Source organism: Lynx canadensis, chromosome D4 (genome assembly GCF_007474595.2).
Source record: "Lynx canadensis isolate LIC74 chromosome D4, mLynCan4.pri.v2, whole genome shotgun sequence".
Lineage (NCBI taxonomy): Eukaryota > Metazoa > Chordata > Mammalia > Carnivora > Felidae > Lynx > Lynx canadensis.
The window spans coordinates 74,443,262-74,468,113 of NC_044315.2; the positions used below are offsets into that span (position 1 = coordinate 74,443,262).

General features: G+C 48.3%; 1 protein-coding gene across 3 annotated transcripts in view; it reads left to right on the plus strand.

The window, feature by feature from the left end:
* Positions 1-22,996, plus strand: part of TMEM268 (transmembrane protein 268) — a 33,202-nt gene extending 10,206 nt beyond the window's left edge. For 2 of the 3 annotated variants that reach the window (XM_030293115.1, XM_032595533.1), the window contains exons 3-9: positions 4,388-4,497; positions 6,381-6,488; positions 8,857-9,006; positions 13,304-13,414; positions 16,157-16,237; positions 17,188-17,373; positions 20,293-22,996. In XM_030293115.1, the coding sequence (XP_030148975.1) occupies positions 4,388-4,497; positions 6,381-6,488; positions 8,857-9,006; positions 13,304-13,414; positions 16,157-16,237; positions 17,188-17,373; positions 20,293-20,472 (926 nt within the window). In that variant the 3' untranslated portion in view covers positions 20,473-22,996. Of the gene's footprint in view, positions 1-4,387; positions 4,498-6,380; positions 6,489-8,856; positions 9,007-13,303; positions 13,415-16,156; positions 16,238-17,187; positions 17,374-20,055; positions 20,164-20,292 lie in introns of all 3 variants that reach the window. The other variant, XR_004344334.1, reaches the window with a different exon arrangement.
* Positions 22,997-24,852: the final 1,856 nt, after the last annotated feature.

A 24,852-nucleotide genomic window follows, 5' to 3' on the forward strand; every position in this document is an offset into this window, starting at 1 on the left:
CCATGAAGCCCCAGCCCTGTGCCTGGTGCCTGGTAAGGGCTCAATACTTAGAAGCTATTCTTATTGTACCTTATGCAAACTCATTTCTGCCTTTATTTTCTTTTTGTCTAGTTTCTCTCGCTTGCTTATTTTTATTTTTTTAATTTTTATTATTATTATTTTTTAAATCTTTATTTATTTTTGAGAGAGAGAGAGAGAGCAGGGGAAGAGCAGAGAGAGAGGGAGACACAGAATCTGAAGCAGGCTCTAGGCCCTGAGCTATCAGCACAGAGCCCGACATGGGGCTCGAATCCACAAACCACGAGATCATGACCTGAGCTTAACCAACTGAGCCACCCAAGCGTCCCACACTTGCTTATTTTTAAATCTAATTTTATAATTTTATCTTTTCATATTTATTTATTTATGTATTTATTATTTTTGACAGAGAGAAACAGAGTGCAGGTGGGGGTGGGGCAGAGAGAGAGGCAGACACAGAATCCGAAGCAGGCTCCAGGCCCTGAGCTATCAGCACAGAGCCCGATGTGGGGCTTGAATCCGCAAACCACGAGATCATGACCTGAGCTGAAGTTGGATGCTTAGCCAACCGAGCCATCCAAGTGCCCCACACTTGCTTATTTTTAAATCTAATTTTATATTTATTTATTTATTTATTTATTTATTTATTTATTTATTATTTTTGAGAGAGGGAAACAGAATGCAGGTGGGGGTGGGGCAGAGAGAGAGGGAGACACAGAATCCAAAGCAGGCTCCAGGCTCTGAGCTGTCAGCACAGAGCCCAATGCAGGACTTGAACTCACAAACCACGAGATCATGACCTGAGCCAAAGTTGGATGCTTAACCAACTGAGCCAACCAGGTGCCTGTTTTCATATTTTATTTTTATAAAGCCACCTTAAATCCAGGAGTGGGAGGGTAAGAACGAATACAACTAAATCCATGCATGGGTTGCTTTACTGTAACTTTTGAGTCCCAACAAGCTTGCTTTTAAATTGGCAACGACAGTGGCCAGTTATTCAACCCCTGTGTTTCTCCGAGCATTTATTTTCACCATCTCTGCAAAGCTGCGTGTGGTGATATGATCCCCCTCCAAGCGAGGAAGCAGGCCAGGGATTTAGATCACTTTTTCTTTTTCTAAATGTTTTTTTAATGTTTAATGTTTATTTTTGTTTTTAATGTTTTAATGTCTCTGACAGAGAGAGACAGAGCATGAGCCGGGAAGGGCAGAGAGAGAGGGAGACACAGAATCCAAAGCAGGCTCCAGGCTCTGAGCCATCAGCCCAGAGCCTGACGCGGGGCTCAAACTCACGGACCGTGAGATCGTGACCTGAGCCAAAGTCAGACGCTCAACCCACTGAGCCACCCAGGCGTCCCTAGATCACTTTTTCGTGGCTACTCTGTGAGCGAGAGGCTGGGCTGCACTTTGACTCCTATAGCTAGCTGTCTAGCTTATACTTTCCTTGGCTCCCCACCTTGCCTCCACACCCCTTCCTTCTTGCAAAAACTTAAAAAAGAGAGAAAAAAAAAAAAGAAAAGAAAGCAAATAAAGTTCTTTTTGGCAGGGCATCCGATGTTCTTTTACCCTTGAGATGACAGATGATAAAAAAAAAAGACATAAAAAAAGACATAAAAAAAGAACTCTAATTGGGGGTTAGGGGCCAGGGTTCTGTCGTGTCAATTCATTTATGCATCAAACATTTATTTAGTGCCTACTGTATGGCAGGTATGAACCCAGCTCCGGGGATTCAGTGTTGAGCAGAACCGGTGTGGGAGTACATAGTCTCCCACATTGGGGGATAGACTTTAATCAATTAGTTGAAAACCTATGTAAGCAAATAATTGCAAGCGTATGTACTTATCTTTGAATATGTACTCCTTTGAAGAGCAGTTCTGAGTAGGTTTAGCAGAAGGATTTGATCTGTTGGGGTGTAGTGTCAGGGAAGACTCCCTTGAGAGGTGGTTAATGAGCTGGAATATCAATGATGAATAGGATTTCACTGGGTGAAGCCCAGCGGAAGTGTTCTAGGGAAAGGGAACAGCATTTGCAAAGGCCCTGGGGTGGGAGTGAACACTGCTTGTTCCAAGAACGAAGGACGCTGGCCTTCCACAGAAGGAAGCTGAATGGCTCGAGGTGAGTTTGGCAGGAGGCTGGTTCTTCAGAGGGCTGGGCGAGTGTGGTAAGGAGGTTGGTTTTTGTCAGTAGAACACCAAAAAGCTATTGAAAGTTTTACTCAGAGGACTGAGAGCATCCGGTTCACGCACTGGCCGATGCGTGGAGAATGCATTGTAAGCAGGTAGGTTTGGAGAAACCAGTGAGGAGGCTGCCAAAGGGCACGAGGGAGAGGTGAAGGTAGCCTGGCCTGGGTTGTGGTGGAGATGCCAGGAGGTGCGTGGAGTTGAGAGACATTTTGTTGGCCCAGCTGGCAGGACCCAGAGAGGGGCTGAGTGAGGAGGTGGAGACAATGGCGGGGGTGGGGCAGGAATTGTCAGGAAGGTAGGGCTAGTCATTTGGTTTTAAAGACTCAGGGGCGCCTGGGTGTCTCAGTCGGTTAAGCGTCCGACTTCGGCTCAGGTCATGATCTCACAGTTCGTGAGTTCAAGCCCCGCGCCGGGATCTGTGCTGACAGCTCAGAGCCTGGAGCCTGCTTCGGATTCTGTGTCTCCCTCTCTCTCTGCCCCTCACCCTCTCATGCTCTGTCTCTCTCTCCTTCAAAAATAAATAAACATTAAAAAAAATTAAAAAAAAAAAAAAGACATATTGCCCAGAGCTAGGCTCAGGTGACAGGAAGTTTGGGCCAGCAGATAATGTATTTATGGTTTAATCTCTTCACGCTGCCCCATTTTCTAAGCCTCGCCCACAGAAAATGTGCCAGCATATCCAGGCCCAGCCTCGCATGGCTGAACACTGGGGATCCCCCCTCTCCTGCCCACCCCAGCTGCGTGGCTGCTGACAGGGGACCTCCTGCTGTGGTGAAAGGACATCTGGATCCTTCTGTCCAGATTCTCTCTACTAGTAGCAGAAGGTAGATTTAGCTTCATTCCTTGGCTGTTCCTCCCTGGGCCGGAGGGGTTTCAGTCCCCAGGGGCTTTCACCCCAGCAGACCTCACTGGGCTGGCCTAGTCGACGTCCTGCCTGGCTTGTGGCCAGACTGAGTTGATGTGTGGTGTTTTGTGAGGTTACGCTTAATTCAGTTGGTGCTTTTGAATTGTCAAGTGAGTTGCAGATACCCTGGGGAGGGGTTACCAGTAAGTCAGTGTCTTCGTTTTCTGTGGCTGCCCTAACCAATTACCGCCCACACAGTGGCTGGCGAAAGATCCGTCCTCTGACAGTTCTGGAAGCTGGAAGTCTGACGCTGGCTTCCCGGAGCTAAAGCCCCCGTGTCAGCAGGGCCGCCTTCCTTCAGGAGCGCAGGGAGAATCTGTTTCCAGCTTCCAGAAGCCACACATACTGCTTGGCCCGTGAACCTTCCTCCACCTCAAAGGCAACAGTGTTCCATCTCTGTCTCTTTCTTCCCTGGTCACATCCCTCCTGACCCTTCAGCCGCCTCTCTCTTCCAGTTTTAAGGATGCTTGTGATTACATTGGGCCCACCCCAACAGCCCAGGAGAACCCCCCTATTTCGGGCCAGTGGATTAGCCACTTTAGCTCTGTCTGTAACCTTAATTCTCCTTCGCCGTGTAACATAACATATTCATGGGTTCTGGGGAGTACGGCAGGGACATGTCTGGGGGTTCATTGCTCTGCCTACCACAGTCAGACGGAGCCCGCTGGGAATGTAATATTTGGGTGAGCTTCCTGTGTGGTGGTGTTCATACAAATGTCTGAAACATCACCTTCTCCATGTACTTAGTTGTACAGTCTGCTTAAATATCTTTTCTGGGGCTCCTGGGTGGCTCATCTGGCTAAGCACCTGACTCTTGATTTTGGCTCAGGTCACGATCTCCCAGTTCGCGAGATGGAGCCCTGCGTCGGGCCCCACGCTGATGGCTTAGGGTTCTCTCTCTCCCTCTCTCTCAGCTCCTCCCTTGCTCATTCTTTGCTGTTTCTCTCTCTCTCTCTCAAAATAAATAAACATTAAAAAAAAATCTTTTGTGATGGGGAGCTCACTACTCCCAATTCTTTGTCTGGACAGCTCTCATTCTTGGGAGGTTCTTCCTTTATAGGGTCTTGCGTTGTGTCCGGGTAGCCTCCAGGCTCTGCTCTCAGTTCTGCCTCCTCAGGGGTTCTGGTCAAGTTCGGTCCTTCTCGCGTGGGGATTCGAGGACCGCCACCACGTCCCTCCTTGCCATGAGAAGGTTCTCGTGGCCAGAGGAGGTGATGCCATCGGGCTCCGGGCTCGTCCACAGTGGTGCTCGCTCAGCCAGGTGAAGCTTCTGGTGTGCTTTCAGAGCTCCGCAATGGCCAGGTCCTCACGGTTCTGCGGATCGACAACACCTGTGCGCCCATCGCCTTCGATCTGGGCGCCGCAGAAGAGCAACTGCAGACCTGGGGCATTCAGGTGAGTGCGGGTTTTATTGACCCTGCCATTTTCCCCTCCTTCCAGCCACCTACCTGCTGGCCCGTCCACCTGTCCTTTCATCCAGTTGTCCACAAAACATTTGTTAAACACATACTCTGGGCTCCGTATGGTGGGAGGTATAAGGAAGATGTATTAGGAGTGTCTCCTCCTCCCAGTTACTTCACTTAACAGGTGCGTGTTTTGGGGCGCTCGTTGTTTGCCAGGCACTGTGCAGGGCACTGGGGTCCATAGAGGTGGCCAGACCCAGCGCCTGTGCTCACACAGCTCATGGGGCCCAGCACAGGAGGTGGACTCGCGCCCGATCGGGTCAGGTCAGCAGGGTACGAATGCCGCGGCAGAGGCATGTACAAGGCACCGAAGACCTTCACAGGAGAAAACGATGAACTCGCCTGGGGGAGCGGTGGTTTCGAAAGCGTCACACAGGAGCAGATGCTTGATCTGGGAGCTTGAGGGAAAAATAGGGGTTTGCTCGATAGACAAGAGGAAGGGCATTTTAGGAGAAGGAACTGTATATTCAAAGGAAGAGTATGTGAATTTATTAGATAATCATGCAGTGCTTTGAAGCCCAGCGATTTGAAGCCTAGGCTTCTCAGATCAGAGGTCTGGATGCAGATCTGTCTGGGTGGCTTTCAGCAGGTGAATTAACCTCTCCGGGTGGCCGTTTCATCCTCTATTAAATGAGGGCCACATTAATACCTATCAGATAGGGTGTTTGTGACGAGTAAGGAAAATAATGTGGACTGACCGTGGATAGGAAAGATACACTGCTCATTTTGCCCTGCAGATTTTAGAGTTCACTTCTTTCGGACTGAATTGCATTATTGTTTAAATCAGCATGTTATCACTTGAAGGGAAACTTTCCACATTGACGGTACTCACCCCACGTCAGCACAATGGCTGGTTTATCACGCCATGTTTCCTGTCAGCCTTTGTACAAAAGAACATTTTTCTTCAACAGTTGTCTTCAGATGGGGTTTTCTTAACCAGGGAAAACAGTCCACATATTATTCTGCCGTGTTCCCAGACATCATCTTTAATGGTTCGATTCTGTTTTCTTGAGCAGTCCACTCTCGCAGGGCCTTTACGTGCTATGCCATTTTTGTTTGGGCAGAGAGATGCGAGTTTTCAGAGCCTTGGGCGGTATTTATCGTTATTGGTGTTGCAGTGTTGGTACCTGCTCACATGTATCAAGTGTCCATATGGACCGGACCATACTGGGCCAGTGTGCATGTGCACTTACATATGACACACATCTGTCAAAGTAACACATAACCGCTGGAGGCAGAACAGAGCCCCCCCCCCCCCCCCGAGATGTCCGTATGTATCTACATGGTACACATATACTTATTTTGCAACACACACGTTAGTATTGCATATGCATCATGTTATTTCATATGCACACCACCCCTACAAGTGCGTGTTCTTGTCCACACTTTATAAATGAGGAACCTGAGGCTCAGAGAAGTGGGGTTACTTGGCACGCGAATGGAAGAGCCAAGTTTGGACCCAGCCTACTGACTCTAGGGCCTGTGCCTTAACTGTTAGGCTCTCTTGGGTCTGCTGTGAGGTCCTGTGCCTCGGGCTGCAAGATCCCCCCCCCCCCCCCCAACCAAGGGTGTCCTCTTGGGTCTCGAGTTACCCCACCTCCCCAGGGCACCCATCCTTTCCTGAGCTGCATTCTGTGATTACCACTCCTAGTGCTCCGAGCTCCTCAGTCTGCCTTCCGGGGCAGCCTGGAAGGTGCCTGGTCCCCCTCCCATGTGACAGTCCCATGAACTGGAAATGACATGCTTGCGTGCAGGAAGGAGGTGGGAGTGGTTCCCCGTGGCTGATTGGTCTCTTTCCCTTGCATGGCCAAGCAGGTCCCCGCCGACCAGTACAGGAGCTTGGCCGAAAGCGCCCTCTTGGAGCCCCAAGTGAGGCGATACATCATCTACAACTCCAGGCCCATGCGGTTGGCCTTTGCTGTGGTAAGGAGGCAGGGGGGCCGCACACTGACCTGCCGCGCCCACCCCCCGTCACACTGCTGAATTGGGCATTGTGTTCTGGAGCCTCTTGGTGTGGGTAACGGGTCTGGGGCTGGTGGCCCGGCCGCCTGGGATAGAGCAGTACACGTGTACCTGGATTTGGTATAAGAGGAAATGTATGGGAGAGAGTCGTAACCAGATTCCCAGGGAAAGGATTGGAGGCAGGGTTTACTAAGGGCAGGGCTTGGGACCGGGAATCTACAGACCCACCACTGAGACTTTGGACTCAATGTCTGGCTTTGGTTAAGACTTGTCTTCTCTCTGGGGGGCACCTGAGTGGCTCAGTCGATTAATTGTCTGAATTCGGCTCACGTTATGATCTCACTGTTTGTGGGTTTGAGCCCCACGTTGGGCTCTGTGCTGACAGCTCAGAGCCTGGAGCCTGCTTTGGGTTCTGTGTCTGCCTCTCTCTCTGCCCCTCCCCTACTCGTACTCTGTCTCTGTCTCTCAAAAATAAATAAAATGTTAAAAAAAATAAAAAAAAAAAAAGACTTGTCTTCTCTCTGGGACTTGGTTTCCCCATCTGTTCAACAACAGGTAGGTCCATTCCAGCTCTCACCATAAATACATGGGTGTGTATAAACATATATGCGTATGTGTATATGTACACTCATCGAAGACACATACGTATAAATATCTGTGTACACCTATACACACACACACACACACACACACACACGGCAGAACCAGTACTTGAACCCAGGCAGTCTGGTTTCAGCATCTTTGCCCTTAACCACTCTGATTTGCTGCTTCTCTGTATATATAAATGGTCAAATAGCACTCTTAAAAAATTTTTTTAATGTTTATTCTTTTTTGGGAGAGAGAGAGAGAGAGAGACAGACAGAGAAAGAGTGGAGGAGGGGCAGAGAGAGAGGAGGAACAGAATCTGAAGCAGGCTCCAGGCTCTGAGCTGTCATCACAGAGCTTGATGCAAGTCTCAAACCCATGAACTGTGAGATTATGACCTGAGCTGAAGTCAGATGCTCAACTGACTGAGCCACCCAGGCACCCCGCCAAATGGCACTCTTGACTCCCACATCTGCTTCTAGAAAAGGAAAAGGAACGGCTACTGGCATTTGTTAATTCTTCAACAAGTGTTGAGCTTATATATGCTATCTGATTAACCCTTATAACAACCTGTGAAGTAGGTATTATCCCCATTTTACAGTTGAGAAAACTGAGGCTTAGTGTTGTTAATAACTTGTCCAAGGCCACCCGTAGCTGTTGAAGGATTGCTGTGGACTTCTAACTCAAATTTATTTCACTCCCAGGCCTTCTGCCCTTTTCTGCTTTATTTAAAATCCGGGTGACCCAATGTTTATGGTGGTGCTATTGACAATAGATAAAGTATGGAATGAGCCCAAATGTCCATCAACTGATGAATGGATAAAGAAGATGTGGTATATATATATATATATATATATATATATATATATATATACACAATGGAATACTACTCGGTGATGAAATAGAATGAAATTTTGCCATTTGCAACAACGTGGATGGAACTAGAATGTATTATGCTGTGTGAAAGAAGTCCATTAAAAAAAGACAAATATCATGACCTCACTCATTTGTGGAGTTTAAGAAACAAAACAGATGAACATAGGAGAAAGGAAAGAAAAATAAGATAAAAGGAGAGACAAACCATAAGAGACTCTTAAATGCAGAGAACAGACTGAGGGTTGCTAGAGGGGTGTTGGGTAGGGGATGGGCTAAATGGGCAAGGGGCATTAAGGAGGGCACTTGTTGGGATGAGCACTGGGTGTTATATGTAACTGATGAATCACTAAATTCTACTCCTGAAATCATTATTATACTATGTGTTAAATAATTTGGATATAAATTAGAAAAATAAAAAATAAAATCCAGGTGAGCAAGAATTCAGAGTAACTATCCTTTTTTCTTTTAAAATTTCTTTTTATTTATTTTGAGGAGAGATAGAGAGAAAGCATGGGAGGGACAGAGAGAGAGGGAGACAGAATCCCAAGCAGGCTCCACACTGTGGAGCTTAAACTCATGAACCATGAGATCATGAACTGAGGCGAAATCAAGACTCTGATGCTTAGCTGACTGAGCTACCCAGGTGCCCCCAGAGTAGCCATTCCTAACCCCTTTTCTCTACTGTTGCTTATGGACAGGGAACAAGGGCTCCTTCCTACAGACCCTGATCAGTCCCTTCCTGGCCCTGTGAGCTCTTTGACTCCAAGGAGGGCATCAGACATGTCCAAAAGAGTGTGTCCCTTTGAATGGAGCTGCTTTATTCCAGGACTGGTATTCCTGACTACGCTCTTTCTCTGGCTTCTCGCAGGTGTTCTATGTGGTGGTGTGGGCTAACATCTACTCCACCAGCCAGATGTTTGCCCTGGGGAACCACTGGGTAGGTGTGCTGCTCGTGACCCTGGCTGCCATGAGCCTGACTCTGACCCTCGTGCTCATCTTCGAGAGACACCAGAGGAAGGTGAGATGTTCGGAGACCCCAGCCACGCTCCCTCCAGAAAGGGTGTTTCTGGCAGGACAAGCCCAGGTCTGATCTTTCTCTTTTCCCTGCCTCAAAGGATTTCTGCAACCATGCGGGCCCATGAGTCCAGTGACTGAAAGAAATGAAATCACATGTGTGATTAATTCCTTTCTGTCTTTCCTGTCTAATCCCTGTGGGTTGTTTTTCTGGAAGCAAGCTGTGTTTTGAGAGTCTGGAACAGGGGAGGAGGGTGTTTTGGGTTTACAGAGCCCTTTCACACTAGTAAATGGCCGAGTTGGGATTCAAGGCCAGAGTGCTCAGATCCCAAGCCATGTTCTCAGTCAGTACCCTACTGCACTAGCATTCTACGGCTCCCTATCACACTACCATAAACACAGTGGCTGAAAAAACATACTGTATTATCTTATGGTTCTGGACTTCAGGGCTGCATCCTTTCTGGAGCCTTTAGGGGATAATGAAGTTTGCTGCCTTTTCGAGGTCCTGGGGGCCACCTGCATTCTTTGGCCAATAACCCCCCTGCCCATCTTCCAAGCCAGAAATGGCAGGTCTAGACCTTCCCATATCTTTGATTCTTTTGGCTCCTTCTTCCACTTTCATTTATTTTTATTTTTTTAGTTTTTTAAATGTTTCTTTATTTTTGAGAGAGCCAGAGCATGAGTGCAGGAGGGGCACAGAGAGAGGGAGACACAGAATCTGAAGCAGGCTCCAGGCTCTGAGCTGTCAGCACAGAGCCCGATGCGGGGCTCGAACTCATGACCCCCGAGATCATGACCTGAGCTGAAGTTGGATGCTTACCTGACTGAGTCACCCAGGCATCCCTCCTTCGTCTACTTTTAAGGCCTCTTGTGATTACGTTGAGCTGCCCGGATTATCTGGGACAATCTCCCTTTTTTAACGTCAGCTAATTAGCAACGTTAATTTTATCTACTACCTTAATTCCCCCTTGCTTTTATATATTCACAGGTTCTGGGGAGTAGGACTTTGGCACCGTTGGGGGCCATCACTCTGCCTACCACACCTCCACTGTCTTCCCAGCTGCTTTAAGAAGCTCCTCCCAGTACCTGGCACAGAGTTGGATTTGGAGATCCATTCTGGCTTGACTCAGGAGGAGAGGGATGCTGGGAAATGTGGTCAGAGTTTGGGGTGTGAATTCCATTTAGTTCTTGTGCTCAGAGGGACAAATAGGAACTTTATGGCTTAATCATTCTGAAAAGATCTTTGTTGGGCTTTGCGACAAGGCTGACAAAATAATGCTGCCCTTGGGCTCTGTTGAAGCTTTCATGGCTCTGGTGCTTGGCATATAAAAAATAAATTGAACTGGCTGCTCCTGCCGCAAGAAACTTCTCTTGGGGCAGGGAGAAAGTAGACTATTTTGCTTTAGCAAGAGCCAGCGAAACACCTGGCAGCTGGCAGGTGCTTCAAGGGTGCAGATGCAATTCATGCAGTTTAGAGAATGCCCACAGTGGCTATCCACCTTCTTCTCTCCCTTCCTGCCTTGCTCAGTGTTTATGAAGCCCCTGCAAGTACCAGGCAGTGTGCTAGGCACAGGGCACAGGGCACAGAGTTGAATAAGATCCTCTGTCTTTACTCAGAGGTAAAGCATGGGGGCCCCAGGTATGCAGTGGCCCCCCCTGCCATCAGTGTTTGTTCAGTCAGGGAACCTTGGGGTTCCTTCACTCCTAATAATGACCACCATTTAATGAGCGCCTGCTGTGTGCTCTGTGTTTGGCACCGGCTGTCTACGCCCGCCAAGCATATGAGGCGGCAGGATATCTCTGCCGTTGGCTAGCTCTGCAACCGGAGCTAAGTAATTACTCTGCCTCTCGTGGCCTTAGTTTCTCATCTGTAAAATGGGATAATAATCGTAGCTCCCCTGGGGCACCTGGCTGGCTCGGCTGGTCGAACATGCAACTCTTGATCTCAGGGTCGTGACTTCAAGCCCCACTTTGGGTGTAGAGCTTACATTAAAAAAATAATAACCGTAGCTCCCTCAGAAGATTTTGGGGAGAATTAAATGAGTTAATGTATGCAAAGTGCTTATAAGAGTACCTAATATAATGTAGATGTTCAATAAGTATCAACTGTTATGATCGTTGCCTCTGTTTGCCCGTGGGGAAGCCAAAGCTCAGAGAGGTAGAGTAACCAGTCTGCGGTCACACAGGCTCCTCAGGTCTTGCCTCAGCTCAAGGATTGCTTCCTCCTCAGATACCTCAGCACTCAGGACCACGCAACTCCCCCTTCCCGACCATCACTGTCCCTCTTCCTGTTAGTGTCCTTGTACCATAGCAGCCTTGAGAGCCTTAGCATTTTGCACACACTGCCTTATTTTCGCCTTGTTTGGGGCATTATTAGCCTTTCTCAAGACTGGGAGGTTTGTGAAGGCACACAAGAGTCTGCGTGGTATCCCGGGCGGAGTAAAGCAGGTTGCTAAAGCATGTGGGAAGTTCTGAAAAATATCTGTGGCCAACAAAGAACAGGGGAAGACAAAGTTTGCAACTCAGTATCGTCACTGAACTGATATCATTAGTTGACAGGCATGCAGTGTTCGTTCTTGCAAGTGTTCTATGTGGGTTGACTCATTCCATCCTTGCTATAACCCTTGTTATAGGGAGGTGTGATTTTCTCCACTTAAACAATTTTTTTTAATGTTTATTTATTTTTGAGAGCGAGCGAGAGAGAGACAGAGCATGAGCAGGGGAGAGGCAGAGAGAGAGAGGGAGACACATGTCTGAAGCAGGCTCCAGGCTCTGAGCTGTCAGCACAGAGCCCGATGCAGGGCTTGAACTCACAGACTGTGAGATCATGACCTGAGCTGAAGTCAGGCGCTTAACCGACTGAGCCACCAGGCGCCCCATCTCCGCTTTTGGAGATGAGGAAGTGGGGGCAGAGAAGTGGGGTGTAGTTTGCCCAAGGTTGTACAGGGGGTGAGAGACAGAGCCAGGATTTGAACTCTTGGTGATACAGGTTAGGGTGAATAACCCTTACTAACACTCTAGGCAAAACAAAATATAATCACCCCATGTTTTCATAGTCATAGCATTCCTAGAAAATTCAGTATATTTTAGACCCATTTAAAAACAACAACAACAACAATAACAACGTAAGGGGCATGGGTGGCTCAGTTGGTTAAGCATCTGACGCTTGATTTTGGCTCAGGTCATGATCTAATGGTTTGTGAGTTCGAGTCCCACATTGAGCTCTGTGCTGACAGCATGGAGCCTGCTTGGGATTCTCTCTCTTCCTCTCTCTCTGCCCCTCCCCCACTTGCTCTCTTTCTCTCAAAATAAATAAACGTAAACTTTCAAAAAAGAAAACAACACCGTAGGTTTACATGTCAAATAGAACCTGGTTGGCCGGTCAGAATTACAAGTAGCTTATTCACTTGTGTTCACATCTGGTGGGGAATGTGGAGTTTGGTTAGGCCGGGAGACCCCTCTTCCGATTGTGGGATTGTCTCTCATGGGACTTTGTCATCAGTGGAAGGCATCCCCAGTCCTTGTCCCTAAGTGCCAGCATTGCCTGTACCATCCCTGTGACAACCAAAGGGCTTTCTCACATTTCCAAAAGCTCTCTAAGGGAGTCCTTACACTCCTGGGGACTTTGACTGTCCTCCACTGGGCTGTCGTCTGATTGCCTCTCTAAATCCTTAGAGAGTCTCTTCTCCAAACCAGCACTTCGGTCTTGACACGCTTCTTCCTCCTCCTCCCCCCTCCCCCGGGCTGCTTAACATCTGCTTAGTCAACTCGATCCATGGTGCCAGATTGGCTTGGGTAGGAAAAGAGGGAGCTGGATTCCCAGAGTCCCCTTCCGAGGGCCAGGCACTCTTCACAATAAGCGCTCAAACCCATCCACCCCACCGCCAGCAGATATCTCTGTCAGCACAGCGGACGCTGTCCCAGGCACTGGATTAAGTGTTCCACACACACAGTCCCAGTTAAGCCTCACCATGTTCCTAGGAGGCGGGGACATTGTCCGTATTCTACAACTGAAGAAAGCAGGACTCAGGGAAGGAGCGTCACTTGTCCAGGGCCACCCAGCTGGGAAGTAGCAGGGCTGGGCTTCTACCCAGAGCTGTCTGACACTATTGAACTTATTGGCTGCAAACCCCACAACCCCATTTTATAGGGGGAGCAATGGAGGTGTCTCGATGCCAGGATTGCCCCCATGGTATTGGTATCTAGAGGCGGGACAGCTGCTAGAGGTGGGTGTGGCTCAGGGCCTGAGAGCTCCCTGGCAGCGCGGAGATCTGACCGTGAGCCTGGCGTTTGTCTTCTAGGCCAACACCAACACGGACCTTAGGCTGGCGGCTGCCAACGGAGCCCTCCTGAGGCACCGGGTGCTGCTGGGGGTGACGGACACGGTGGAAGGCTGCCAGAGTGTGATTCAGGTACCGTGTCTGGCAGCGACCTCTGCTTGGGGGCCCACGTGAGGGCTGGGTTGGTGGGGGACAGGGCCCCATGTTCTCCTGGGCGGCATGGTGTCTCAGAGTCTGCTAATGGGATGAGCGTGGCCAGCCCTGCCCTTTGTCCCTGCGTCAGCACTTTGTCCTGGAGACTCATCTCTGGGTGGTGGCCTGCAGCCTAGGACCTGCATGGGGCAGGACTGTCTCAGCCACACTCCTCATTCAGCATTTATTCAGCAAACAGAGGGGGCCTCTTCTGTGCCAGGCCCCTGCCGGGGGCTAAGGAGCCCATGCACGGTTCCTGGAGAGGCAGGCCAGACCCTGAGGCCTTGTCCACTTGGCTTGGTCATTTTTCTTTGGCCCAGGCTCCCTGGGTAGACCTTAGGTGACTAGTAAGAGGTCACACAGTGGGTCTGGGACATAGCTGGGGCCCAGGTCTCCTGGTCCTGGCTGGCCTCTGCCCAGTGGGATTGATAGATCTCCTCAGTGCTACCTCTGCATTCTCACTGGTCCCCCTCGCCTAGTTGGAGTTCAGGAGGGCGCGTGAGGGCGGGACCTGGGAAGAAGCTCCTTGTGCACATGACCTGTTCATCCTACCAATATTTATCGAGAACCTAGTATGTGTCAGGCCCTGTTCCAGGTCCTGAGGCTGCAGCAGAGAACAGACAAGCGTGGATCCCTGTGTCATGGGCCCCGCACACCTGAGATGGTGTAGGATACAAGGGATCTTGCCTGACATCAGGTGTGTGGGGGGGGGTGGGGTGGTGAACTCAGTGACATCACAGGACTTCTGGCAGTTCAAGTGTGACATCATAGACTGGGAGCTCCTGGAATCTGGGGGTCTTCAATTTGTCCGTGAATCCTCTTAGATTGACACATAGGAGTGACTTGGAAAGTGTTAGCTGAATGTATGGATGGATGAGTAGTGAATAGACACACCTTTCAAAATAATTGGGGACATCTTTTAAAATAAATAATTTAAAAAATAATTTCAGTCTCAAAGTACTGTGGTATCTTAGGATGAGCTGATACAATACCTTGGATTTTCTCTAACATCTGGGATGTTGGACACCCAGGTGTCCTGGGTGAGTAATGGATGGGGGTAAAGATAAAACAAGTGTAGCCATGAACTGGGGTGTCTGGGTGGCTTGGCCGGCTAAGTGTCTGTCTATTGATTTTGGCTCAGGTTCGTGAGATCAAGCCCCACATCACTCTGTGCTGACAGCTTGGAGCCTGCTTGGGATTTTCTCTCTCTCTCTCTCTCTCTCTCTCTCTCTCTCGCTCTCTCTCCCTCTCTATGCACCCCCGAACTCTTGTGCTTTCTCTCTCTCAAATAAATAAATAAAATATTAAAAAAAATAAAAAGAGTAGGCATAAACTGAGAACCACTGATCCACCCAAGATGATGGGCAGCTGGAAGTTAATTATTTCATTAAAAAATTAAAAAAAAATTTTTTTTAACATTTATTTATTATTGAGAGACACAGAGAGAGTATAAGCAGGGGAGGGGCAGAGAGACGGGGAGACACAGAATCCAAAGCAGGCTCCAGGCTCCAGGCTCTGAGCTGTCAGCACAGAGCCCGACGTGGGGCGCAAATTCACAAACCGCGAGATCATGACCTGAGCCAAAGTCGGGCACTCAACTGATGGAGCCACCCAGGCGCGCCAATTAAAAAAAAAAAAATGATTGTTTTATCTTGAGAGAGAGAGACAGAGCATGAGTGGGGGAGGGGCAGAGAGAGGGAGACACAGAATCCGAAGCAGGCTCCAGGCTCTGAGACGTCAGCACAGACCCTGATGCGGGGCTGGAACTCATGAACCGTGCAATCATGACCTGAGCCGAAGTCAGAGGCTTAACCGACTGAGCCACTCAGGTGCCCCATCATTTGCTCCACCTTTGTATCTGTTTGGAAGTTTTCATAATAAAAGGCAAAAAAGAAATTCATTTTGAAAAGCGTCCCTTGATGTTAAGAAAGTGGAGAGACTCGTTGGCAAGGTGATGTGACCTTGGGTCTCACAGGTCAGTCACTGGGAGGAAGGAGGTCTGGGATTCAGAGGAAGTGGTCAGTGGCTGGAGGCATTGAGGCAGGGACTACGAGCTTCTTGCAGAACTTCAGTTGTGATGTTGGCAGGTATGGAGTCGTCAAGATATCGTAAGTGAACTTGGAGGGTTTTGGCCTGGCTGTGTTACACTTGACCTTCTGAGGACTGTTGAGGTTGAGGAGGAAGGGGAGATAATGGTGAAGTAATTTTTACCCTGCCCCCCTCCTCCCAGAGCACCCCAGTTGGATTTCCTCCCCCTTGGCCTTGAGCAGCGGGGATGGGTGATTGAAGGGTTTCACTCCTTTGTATGTGGGGTTCCAGACAGCAAGGCACCCCGGCCCCTGAGGATGAAGGTGGTAGCTCCAGGTGGATACGTGATGTCTGGGATGCTTTGGCATCTCTGTGGGATGCTCAGTGACTTGTAGGAAGTGGAGCTGCAGCCATTTTGAACAGGGTTTGACCTTTTCCAAATGTGCACACAAAGCCATCTTTCTCCCAGCTGTACCAAGGAGACTTCGCTAGTCTGAGGAGAGAGCAGAATGGCACGTTCCCGCCAGAGAACACGCTTGTCCTCAGAAGGGCCGAACTCCAGCAAGGAGGCAGGAGGTGGAAGATAGTGTCAGGGATGGAGAGTTCAGGGTCGGGCTGGCTTTGAGCCTCAGCGGTCATGGCTTCTCTCCCCAGCTCTGGTTCGTCTACTTCGACCTGGAGAACTGTGTGCAGTTTTTGTCTGACCACATTCAAGAGATGAAGACTAGCCAAGAGGTAAGAGGCCTCAACTGAAAAAACAAACACACAAAAATAAACCAGGAGGCCACCTTGTGTAGATTGCATTTCCTCAGTGTTGGAAAAATGCCTAAGGAAAAGTTACTTGGAAGGAAGAACACCCATGTGAAATCACTGGTTGTTTTTGCTTAGGGAATTATTACTTTTTAACTAGATTTCAATTAGTCTCCTTTTCAGCTAATTGCACTTTCTACATTTCCTAGAGTGAGCATATATATTTATTAATAATATAGCAATTAGATTAACAATAAATGGTAATAACAATAATACTAATAAAAGTTCTGGCAGTGGGAACCTTGGGGAAAGTACCAGGTATTTAGACGACTTTCCCATGTTCAAAATGCCTTCCTGTCATTTGTGATCAGGGCGTTCTTGCTCTAATCTGACACATGAGGAAACCGAGGCTCTGAGAAGTCCTGTTGCTGCCTGAATACAGTCATGGGGCCAGTTGGTGATGCCCAATTTGGAGCGCAGCCTTCCTGTCTCAGAGCCCTGTGCTCCTTCCCTGGGATCAGCCTTGCCTGGAGCCCTGGCAGTGCTGGCGTGGGGTCTTGAAGTCAGAATTGTGGTGTAGCCCGATCCCAGCCCACTTGTTCCTGTGTGGCTTTGGGCAAGGCCTTTGAGCTGCACTTGACTCATCTGTAACAGGTGGATAAAGATACCCATGACCCAGGGTGCTTTGAAAAGCAAATGAGAGCATGGAAAGAAAAATGCTTTCGAAGCTATTAAAGACTGTAGGGAACTTTGTAGGTAATTATCTGATATGTCGAATGTGGCTCAGTTCCAGATACTCCTGAGGTCAACATCTGAGTCTGTAGATGAATCCATCCGTCCTCTGTGGGGTCTATACAGCTCAGGGAGTGACCCAACCTCCTACATACCACCCAACTCCGGACATCATCCAAGCCCTGTCTCTCTTTCTTTTGCAGTCCTTGCTGAGAAGCAGATTGAGCCAGCTGTGTGTTGTCATGGAAACCGGAGTGAGCCCCGAGACAGCAGAGGGGCCTGAGGACCTGTTGGAGGAAGCCCCTCTCCTGCCCAGCAATCCTCATTCGGAGGAGAGGCCACTCCTGCAGACTGAGCTTCGTCAGCTCGTGCCTGAGGCTGAGCCAGAGGTAAGGGGCACTTGGGCCCGTCAGGGCCACCGTCCCTCACAGGGTATTTGTGTGGAGTCCGTGTGGGGCCTCAAGTTGTAAATCCCAGGGAAGATGGCCTCACTGAGTAGGTAGAGGCCATACGTATCTTTTAGTTACTAGTTTTCAATATATGTTTTCCTTACTGTAGCATTTTTTTAAGTTTATTTTTTGAGAGAGAGAGAGAGAGCATGCACAGACAAGTGGGGGAGGGGCAGAGAGAGAGGGGAACCAAGGATCCAAAGGAGGCTCTGCGCTGACAGCAGAGAGCCTGATGCGGGGCTTGAACCTATGAACCGAGAGATCATTACCTGAGCTGGAGTTGGATGCTTAACCAACTGAGCCACCCAGGTGTCCCTCCTTACTCTAGCATTTGAAAAAATAATTTATAGGAATCATTTTCTGCTTACTGGGTTCCGCCCCCATCTTTTAATATCTTGGGTATTCTTTTTGGTAGCTCCACGGAATGTCTGGTTGTTGCATGTTGATCGGTCGGTCATAGCCTACCTAGCCGTAAACATGTTAATGAGTATTTAAATCTGTTTTTCAATCAGTCTGGCATCTATCCATCCATTTACTTAAATTGCAGTTGGATGTCTAACTCTTATAGGCATCTCTCTTGAATTCCAGTGCCCCTAGCCCGAGTTCTGTTGGGCCCTGCCACCCAAGCTGTCGGTTCGATATGACCAGAAATCTGAAAGTGTGGTTTTCAGCTTGTGTCCTCCATGAGGTTGGACCCACTGGCTGGGAGACATGCAGAGAGGGGTGACCTCAGGCATGCTGTGATGCAGGGAAGCACCTAAATTTTCTTTTCAGGGAAAGATTAAAGGTGCAAACCAGCCCAGACTTTCCCTTTTGCATCAGTGGGGAGTAGGGGGACTGGCAAATGGGACTCAAGAGAGAGAATGATAAATATATTAATGTCTTCACTTGAATCCCATTGACTTTTTTTAGAGCAGAAAAGATTGATAAGGTCATGTACTTTACTGTGGCATGCCTGGGTTTATATGACATAGCCTGTTAAATCTGATGGGTCTTTTAAATTATTTTTCCAAATTCATTCGAACCAGTAGTAATACAATTTCCTGTCATGAATATCAAGCGTGTATGCACATGTTTTTAAAGTAGCTACCTTTTGTAACTTGGCTAGGGAAAATATAATCAGTGCCCAAGTCTCAGCATAGCCAGATAGACCATCATATTTCAATAGGAAACCAACGCCTGTGAAAGATAGGGAAATAGTTATAATCACCTCTTACATTTTAACAGATTTCTTATTATGCATAAAACCCTTTAGCATACCCTGTGAGGCATGGATTATGTTTCCTCTTCCTGGTCGGGTGAAATGGGCTTCCAAGAGGTCATCTGACCTGCCCCAGGTCACCGAGCAAGGGAGAATGTGGCAAAGCCAAGGGCAGAAGCCAGCCCTCCTAATTCTAAGTACAATTTTCTTGCCACGGTTCTTTGCTCCTTATGCTGTTGATTTTAGAGTAGGTTGGCAAGGAGACCAATCTGAATTAGGGAGTGGCTGACTATTTGAGGTTTTCAGTATTTTCTAGCACCAAGGATGACTCAAAGGAAACACCAAGAACGCTAGGTGGGGGGCTTTCTATCAGTTAGTCCATTTCATCCTCACTCCAGCTCCCCCAAACAGGTGCTGTGATTTTCCCTCTTTTCCTGTTGAAGAAAAAGGCTCGGCAAGGCAAAGGACTTGTTCAGGGTCCATCGTCGGGGGCTAGGCTCAAATTCCCACTCGGTCCTTTTGATTTGAGAGCCTGTTCTTAATCACTAGCTCTACTGACACGAATAGCCTTGATGTGATTCATACCTTACTTTATTACATGCTGACCGCTCATGGAGGTTGTGTAAGCCTTCAGTGTCGTACCTACAGGACCGAAGCATTTCCCCTGGAATCCCAGCTGCCAGTCCAATTAATGGAACTTTGGAGACAAATGTGTTAATAAGAGCATGCATTAAATCCAATTTTTTAAATTCTTTTTTTTCTTTTTTTACTGTTTAAGTTTTTTTCATTACAGAAAATATAAATAGATATAGATATAGATATAGATAAAGATATAGATATGGATATAGATATAATAGAAAGTTTGCCCCCTTAACCATTTTTAAGCGTACGATTCAGGGGCCTTAGGTACATTCGTATTGTCGTGTAACCAACACCGCCAAACATCTCCAGAACGTTTTCATTTTCCCCAACTGAAACTCCGTATCCACAAAATGCGAACTCCCCCTCTCCCCCCTTCCCCAGCCCCTGGAAATCACCGTGCTACTTTCTGTCTCTATGAATGCACACTACTCCATATGCCTCATGTAAGTATTTGCCTTTATGTGATAAATCTGCTTTTTAAAAGCAAACTCTTCATATAGTAGGAGTACTTGTCTAAAGAAAGCCAGCAGGTGCCTTGTAGGAATTGAAGAATCCTGCCGTCATGGGGATGATCCCCTAACCCCATCCTCATTTACTAGTGATTTTCAAGTGCATTACTTTGACCTCATGCGTTTTATAGTCTCACCGACATTTGAAACTGGAACCAGTGTGTGTGTGTGTGTGTGTGTGTGTGTGTGTGTGTGTGTGTGTGTGATCGGTTGCTGTAAATCAGTGGTAATGTCTCTAGTGCTTTGGCACTCCAGAGCTTTTTTGTTCAGGTAGGTCACCTACTTTGGAGGTAAGGAAGCTGAGGCTGCAGGAACCCCACGGGGTGAGCTGCAAAGCTGGGGTTCCAGACCAGGCCACGCATCTCCCAAGAGCCCCAGGTGAGGACCTGGCGGGGTTCTTCCCAGTGAGCATCACTGCTGGTCCAGGGGTGTGAGGACCACTTGGCTTTCCCCTCGTACATTAGATGCTTCTCTGTGGCCTTCACTCTGCTTCCCTGCCTCTTCCAGGAAATGGCCCAGCAGCTGTTGGCGGTATTTGGCGGCTACTATATCCGGCTCCTGGTGACCTCGCAGCTTCCCCAGGCAGTGGGGACACGACACACGGACTCGCCAAGGATTCCGTGCCCCTGCCAGCTCATAGAAGCCCACATCCTGGGTACTGGGTGCTGCCCGTTCCTGGCCAGGTGACCTAGGGAGGAAGGTACTCCGCTTCCTGCGAGACTGAAGGTCCTCAGGAAGGCTCAGGAGCGCCAGGCGGCTGACGGTGAACCCCAGGGGAGGAGAGAAGCATCTGGGAGCACTCGGAAGACTGTCAGTCATGTCAGAGCATGGGTATCGTGCTTGCTTCAGGACTCTGCACAGGAATACCTTTCCACATCCCATGCTGACCCCTGGCCCTTTCAGAAGCTGATGGTTGCCAAGCTGGTCCCACTCCAAACCAGTCTCTATGCTGCTTAGAACCATGGGCATGGATGGAAGGCCTCTCCCATGCCCTGGAGAGCCCAGAAAATGTGAAGATGCCCCTGCTGGGCCAACCATGTGTCCAGAGCTCAGTCTCAGGTGATGGTCCTGTCCTCAGCTCCTTCATGTCAGACAGGAAAACTGAACCTCAGAGAGGACTCTGCTCTTTGTAGCATTGTCTCGGGCCTCCAGAATTCCTAATCGGAAGGAAAGAAGTCAATTCTCAGAACGTTCTCCATTTGTAAGTTTGTCATGCCCTTTGTTTTATGACAAACAATGGCCTTGTGTTGTCTGCTAGCACACAGACTTCTAGGAGGCAGAAGAGAGAAACCAGCGGCACGTAACTGATAATGGGACTGTTTGGGAAAGATTGATTCTGTCTGATTTGAGGATGTATTTCGTTTAAAGGCATGCATGCCTGTGGTTGTGGTTTTATACTCCAGACTGAGAGCAGCAGTCCTGTTTTCTGACGCTAATCTGTCACTCATGACGTTCCATGAAGAGGTCGGGGGTTTTCAGGTTCTCTGCTCCTGAGCAAGTTTGAAGACCAATTATTCCACAGGCGCAAATCCAAAAGACCTGGCCTGGCATTTAAGAGCTCCCCAGCCTGCAGGACCCAGCCCTCATCTGTGATTTTGGCTTCATCTCCCACAAAACTTCTTCATAAGTTGAAACTCTTTCCTGGACTAATGTACCTACTCGATCTCATCCTTTGAACTCCTATGCATGCTTCAAAGCCCAGCTTTACTTACCTCTCCTTCAGGAAGCCTTTCAACATAGAACATGGCCTGCTTCTCTGCCTCCTTTAAATTCTTAATGTAGCTGCTGCCTTTATTGATGTTTTACGTTACCAATTCTGTTTTCCTGTGCACATGCGCATTTTTCTAGCTAGACTCAATTTCCGAAGGACAAAATTCTCACCTTATAATTTTTGTGCATGGCCTAGGCCTGCTAAGGGGGAAACAGACCAACCCAGTGGATTGAGGGCTTTGTCATCTCTAGAGTAGCCTTTGCAGATTGCTCTCTATGCTCAGTTGAATGAGGTTGGCACAGACCTGGGTTCTGGTCCTGCTGCTGACATTTCTAGCTGTGTGACTTTTGGCCAGTCCTCAGTTTACTCATCTTTATATAAATGAATACATATGGGTAGTTGGATGATTCTTAGCTTCCCTTCCAAAGCCGAAGTTCTGGCTTTTTCTGTTCCAGTCTAGCCCTTGGCCTATCTGTTATGCCTTTATCCACATGCAGAAGGGTCCTCCAGCCTTACGTGACTGAGGTGTCCCAGACCTGTCAGACCTGCGGACGGAACACTGGCCTAGTTAGCAGGAGACCTGGATTCTCGTCCCAGATATGCTGCTTCCTTAGAAGCATGACCTTGGCCAGGTCACGTAACCTCTCTTGAGTGTCCGTTTACTTCTTTCTAAATGGATCTGGTGAACACGAAATGTAATCCTGTGGGTGACTTACTGTGTAAGAGGCCAGTCTGACTGTTTGCTTTCTCTGGGCCCAGAGGAGACAAATCGTGTACATAGACCCACCCCGGGAAATGGCTACCTTAGGCATTTCTCTTTAGCCAGCTCTCAGGGCCGCTGTGCTCCATCAGAGTAATTCACGAAGGCAGTCGCTGTCTCGCTCCCCTGCCACAGAAGGAATGTGGGCTGTGAATGGGCTCCGTAGAAGCCCGTATTTATCATCCAACCGGAAACCCTGGTAAGTATAGTAACAGAATAAACATGTCTGTGTTAAATGATGAAAGGCTAACGTCCAGACGCTCCTTGAGGTGTTCTTCCCTGCCTTTTCCCGAGTTGCTGGTGGTCTCACCTAGTGGGCAGAGCATTCACGTGTGCCCCCCCCAAGCGCTTTCTTTGCCTTCGCCACTGGCTCTCCTCCTTTAGAAAATTCTGTGATCTCTGTCTTGCCTACTTCACAGGGTCGTGCGAAGCTCAGAACCCAGACCTGGACACGCACCCTGCTTTAAGGCTCTGTGTTGAGGACGGGCACAGAGACAGTGCAGATGGTGGGTGCGGAGGGAGGGGCTCAGAGCCTGGATTCTGGAGTTCCTCAGATCCAGGTTCCGCTCCTCGGAGCAGTGTCCCTTGCCACCCTGGGGTGTCACTCCTCGTGCATGGAATGAGGATTTAGCATACGCAACCGGCAGGTATTGTGAAAATGAGATAATATAAAGAATGGAAAGTGCTTGCAACTTTGAGCTACAAGCTTGAGTCAGAGCACAATAAATTGTTGCTGGTTTTTTTGTTTTGTTTTGTTTTGTTTTTTTGATCTCTCACTATGGCTTCTACACTGTAGGAGCCCAGTGTATGTGTTTGCTGATGTAGTAGGTCATTAACAGTTCACGTCGATTCAGTCTGCCTCAGACGGCATTACTCCAGCACCACGGGGTGTGTTTATGGGAATAAAGATTCTAGTCAAACCTCTCTGAAATTCAGTCCCTGGAGACAGTGTGGCAGGGAGGTTAAGAGCAAGCTGGTCACTTTGGGCCAGATGCTTACCCTCTCTTTTCCTCCTGTACCTCTATTTCCTCACCCATAAGGGGGTGTGTGATGATAAGGGGGGTTAGCTGAGGCGTTGCATGGGAAGTACAAGGTCTGGTCTGTCGTAGGGTCCAAAGCCAGGGCTCCATCGACGGCAGCATTTCTCAGCTGCTCCGTGCTGTTTGCTAGCTGAGTCCATTTGTGCAGGCTTTGACCTGTGTTGTTCACATCTGTATCCTTACTGATTGGGGTTGGTTTGTCTGTCAGTGACCGAGAGTGGCAAACCTCCAACTATGATTATGCATCTTCTGTTTTTCCTTTTACTTCTGACACATTTTTGTATTGCATAGTTTTTTCAACGTTTATTTATTTTTGGGACAGAGAGAGAGACAGAGCATGAATGGGGGAGGGGCAGAGAGAGAGGGAGACACAGAATCGGAAACAGGCTCCAGGCTCCGAGCCATCAGCCCAGAGCCTGACGCGGGGCTCGAACTCACGGACCGCGAGATCGTGACCTGGCTGAAGTCGGACGCTTAACCGACTGCGCCACCCAGGCACCCCTGTATTGCATAGTTTTGATATAATTCACATAGCAGAAAACGTACCACTTTAAAGTATACAGTTCAGTGGTTTTCAGTGTATTCGTAGGATTGCATGACCTTTACCGCTGTTTAATTGTAGACCACTTTCATAAGCTTCCCCCCCCCCCCCCCCGCAAAAAACCCCATCCCCATTAGCAGTCACTCTCGATCCCCCCACTGTCCTCAGCCCTGACAACCACTGACCTGCTTTCTGTCTCTGGATTTTCCCCTTCTGGACATTTTATGTAAACGGAATCCTACAGTATGTGGCCTTTTGTGTCTGGCTTTTCTAACATTAGCACGATATTTTCAAGATTCATCCAGGTTGGAGCACATATCATGATTTTATTTTTTAGTATTAATGATCAACTCCTTATTATTCCGGAACAATATTCCATGACATGGATGTATCCCATTCTGTTTATATTTCTTCAGCTGGGTTGTTTCTACTTTTTGGTTTTGTGAATGATGCTGCTATGAACAATTACATACACGTCTTTGTGTGAACGTATCTCTTAGTTCACTTCCGACAAGTTTTGCTCTATTATGACATGCACACGAATACAGAATTGTTAAAACTTCCAGATGGGTTGAAACCCTTTCATCTTTATGGAATGTCTCTTCTTATCTCTATTAGATTATTGCCATAAAATCTACTTTGATACGTTAGCTTTCTTTGGATTAGTGATTACCCAGTATATCTTTGTTCAGATTTTTACTTTCAACTTATCTGCATCTCTGTATTGAAGGTGCCCCTCTTATGGGCATGTGTGATTAAAAAAAAATCTGGGGGCTCCTGGGCGGCTCAGTGGGTTTGGCATCCGACCTCGGCTTAGGTCAGAGCCTGGAACCTGCTTCAGATTCTGTGTCTCCCTCTCTCTGCCCCTCCCCTGCTTGCATGCACGCTCTCTCTCTCTCTCCAAACTAAATAAACATTAAAAAATTAAGAAAAAAAATCTGTTCTCTGCTTTTTAACTGGAGCATTTCCTATGCTATGTCTAATGCATTTGCTGATGTGTTAGATAGGTCTGGGC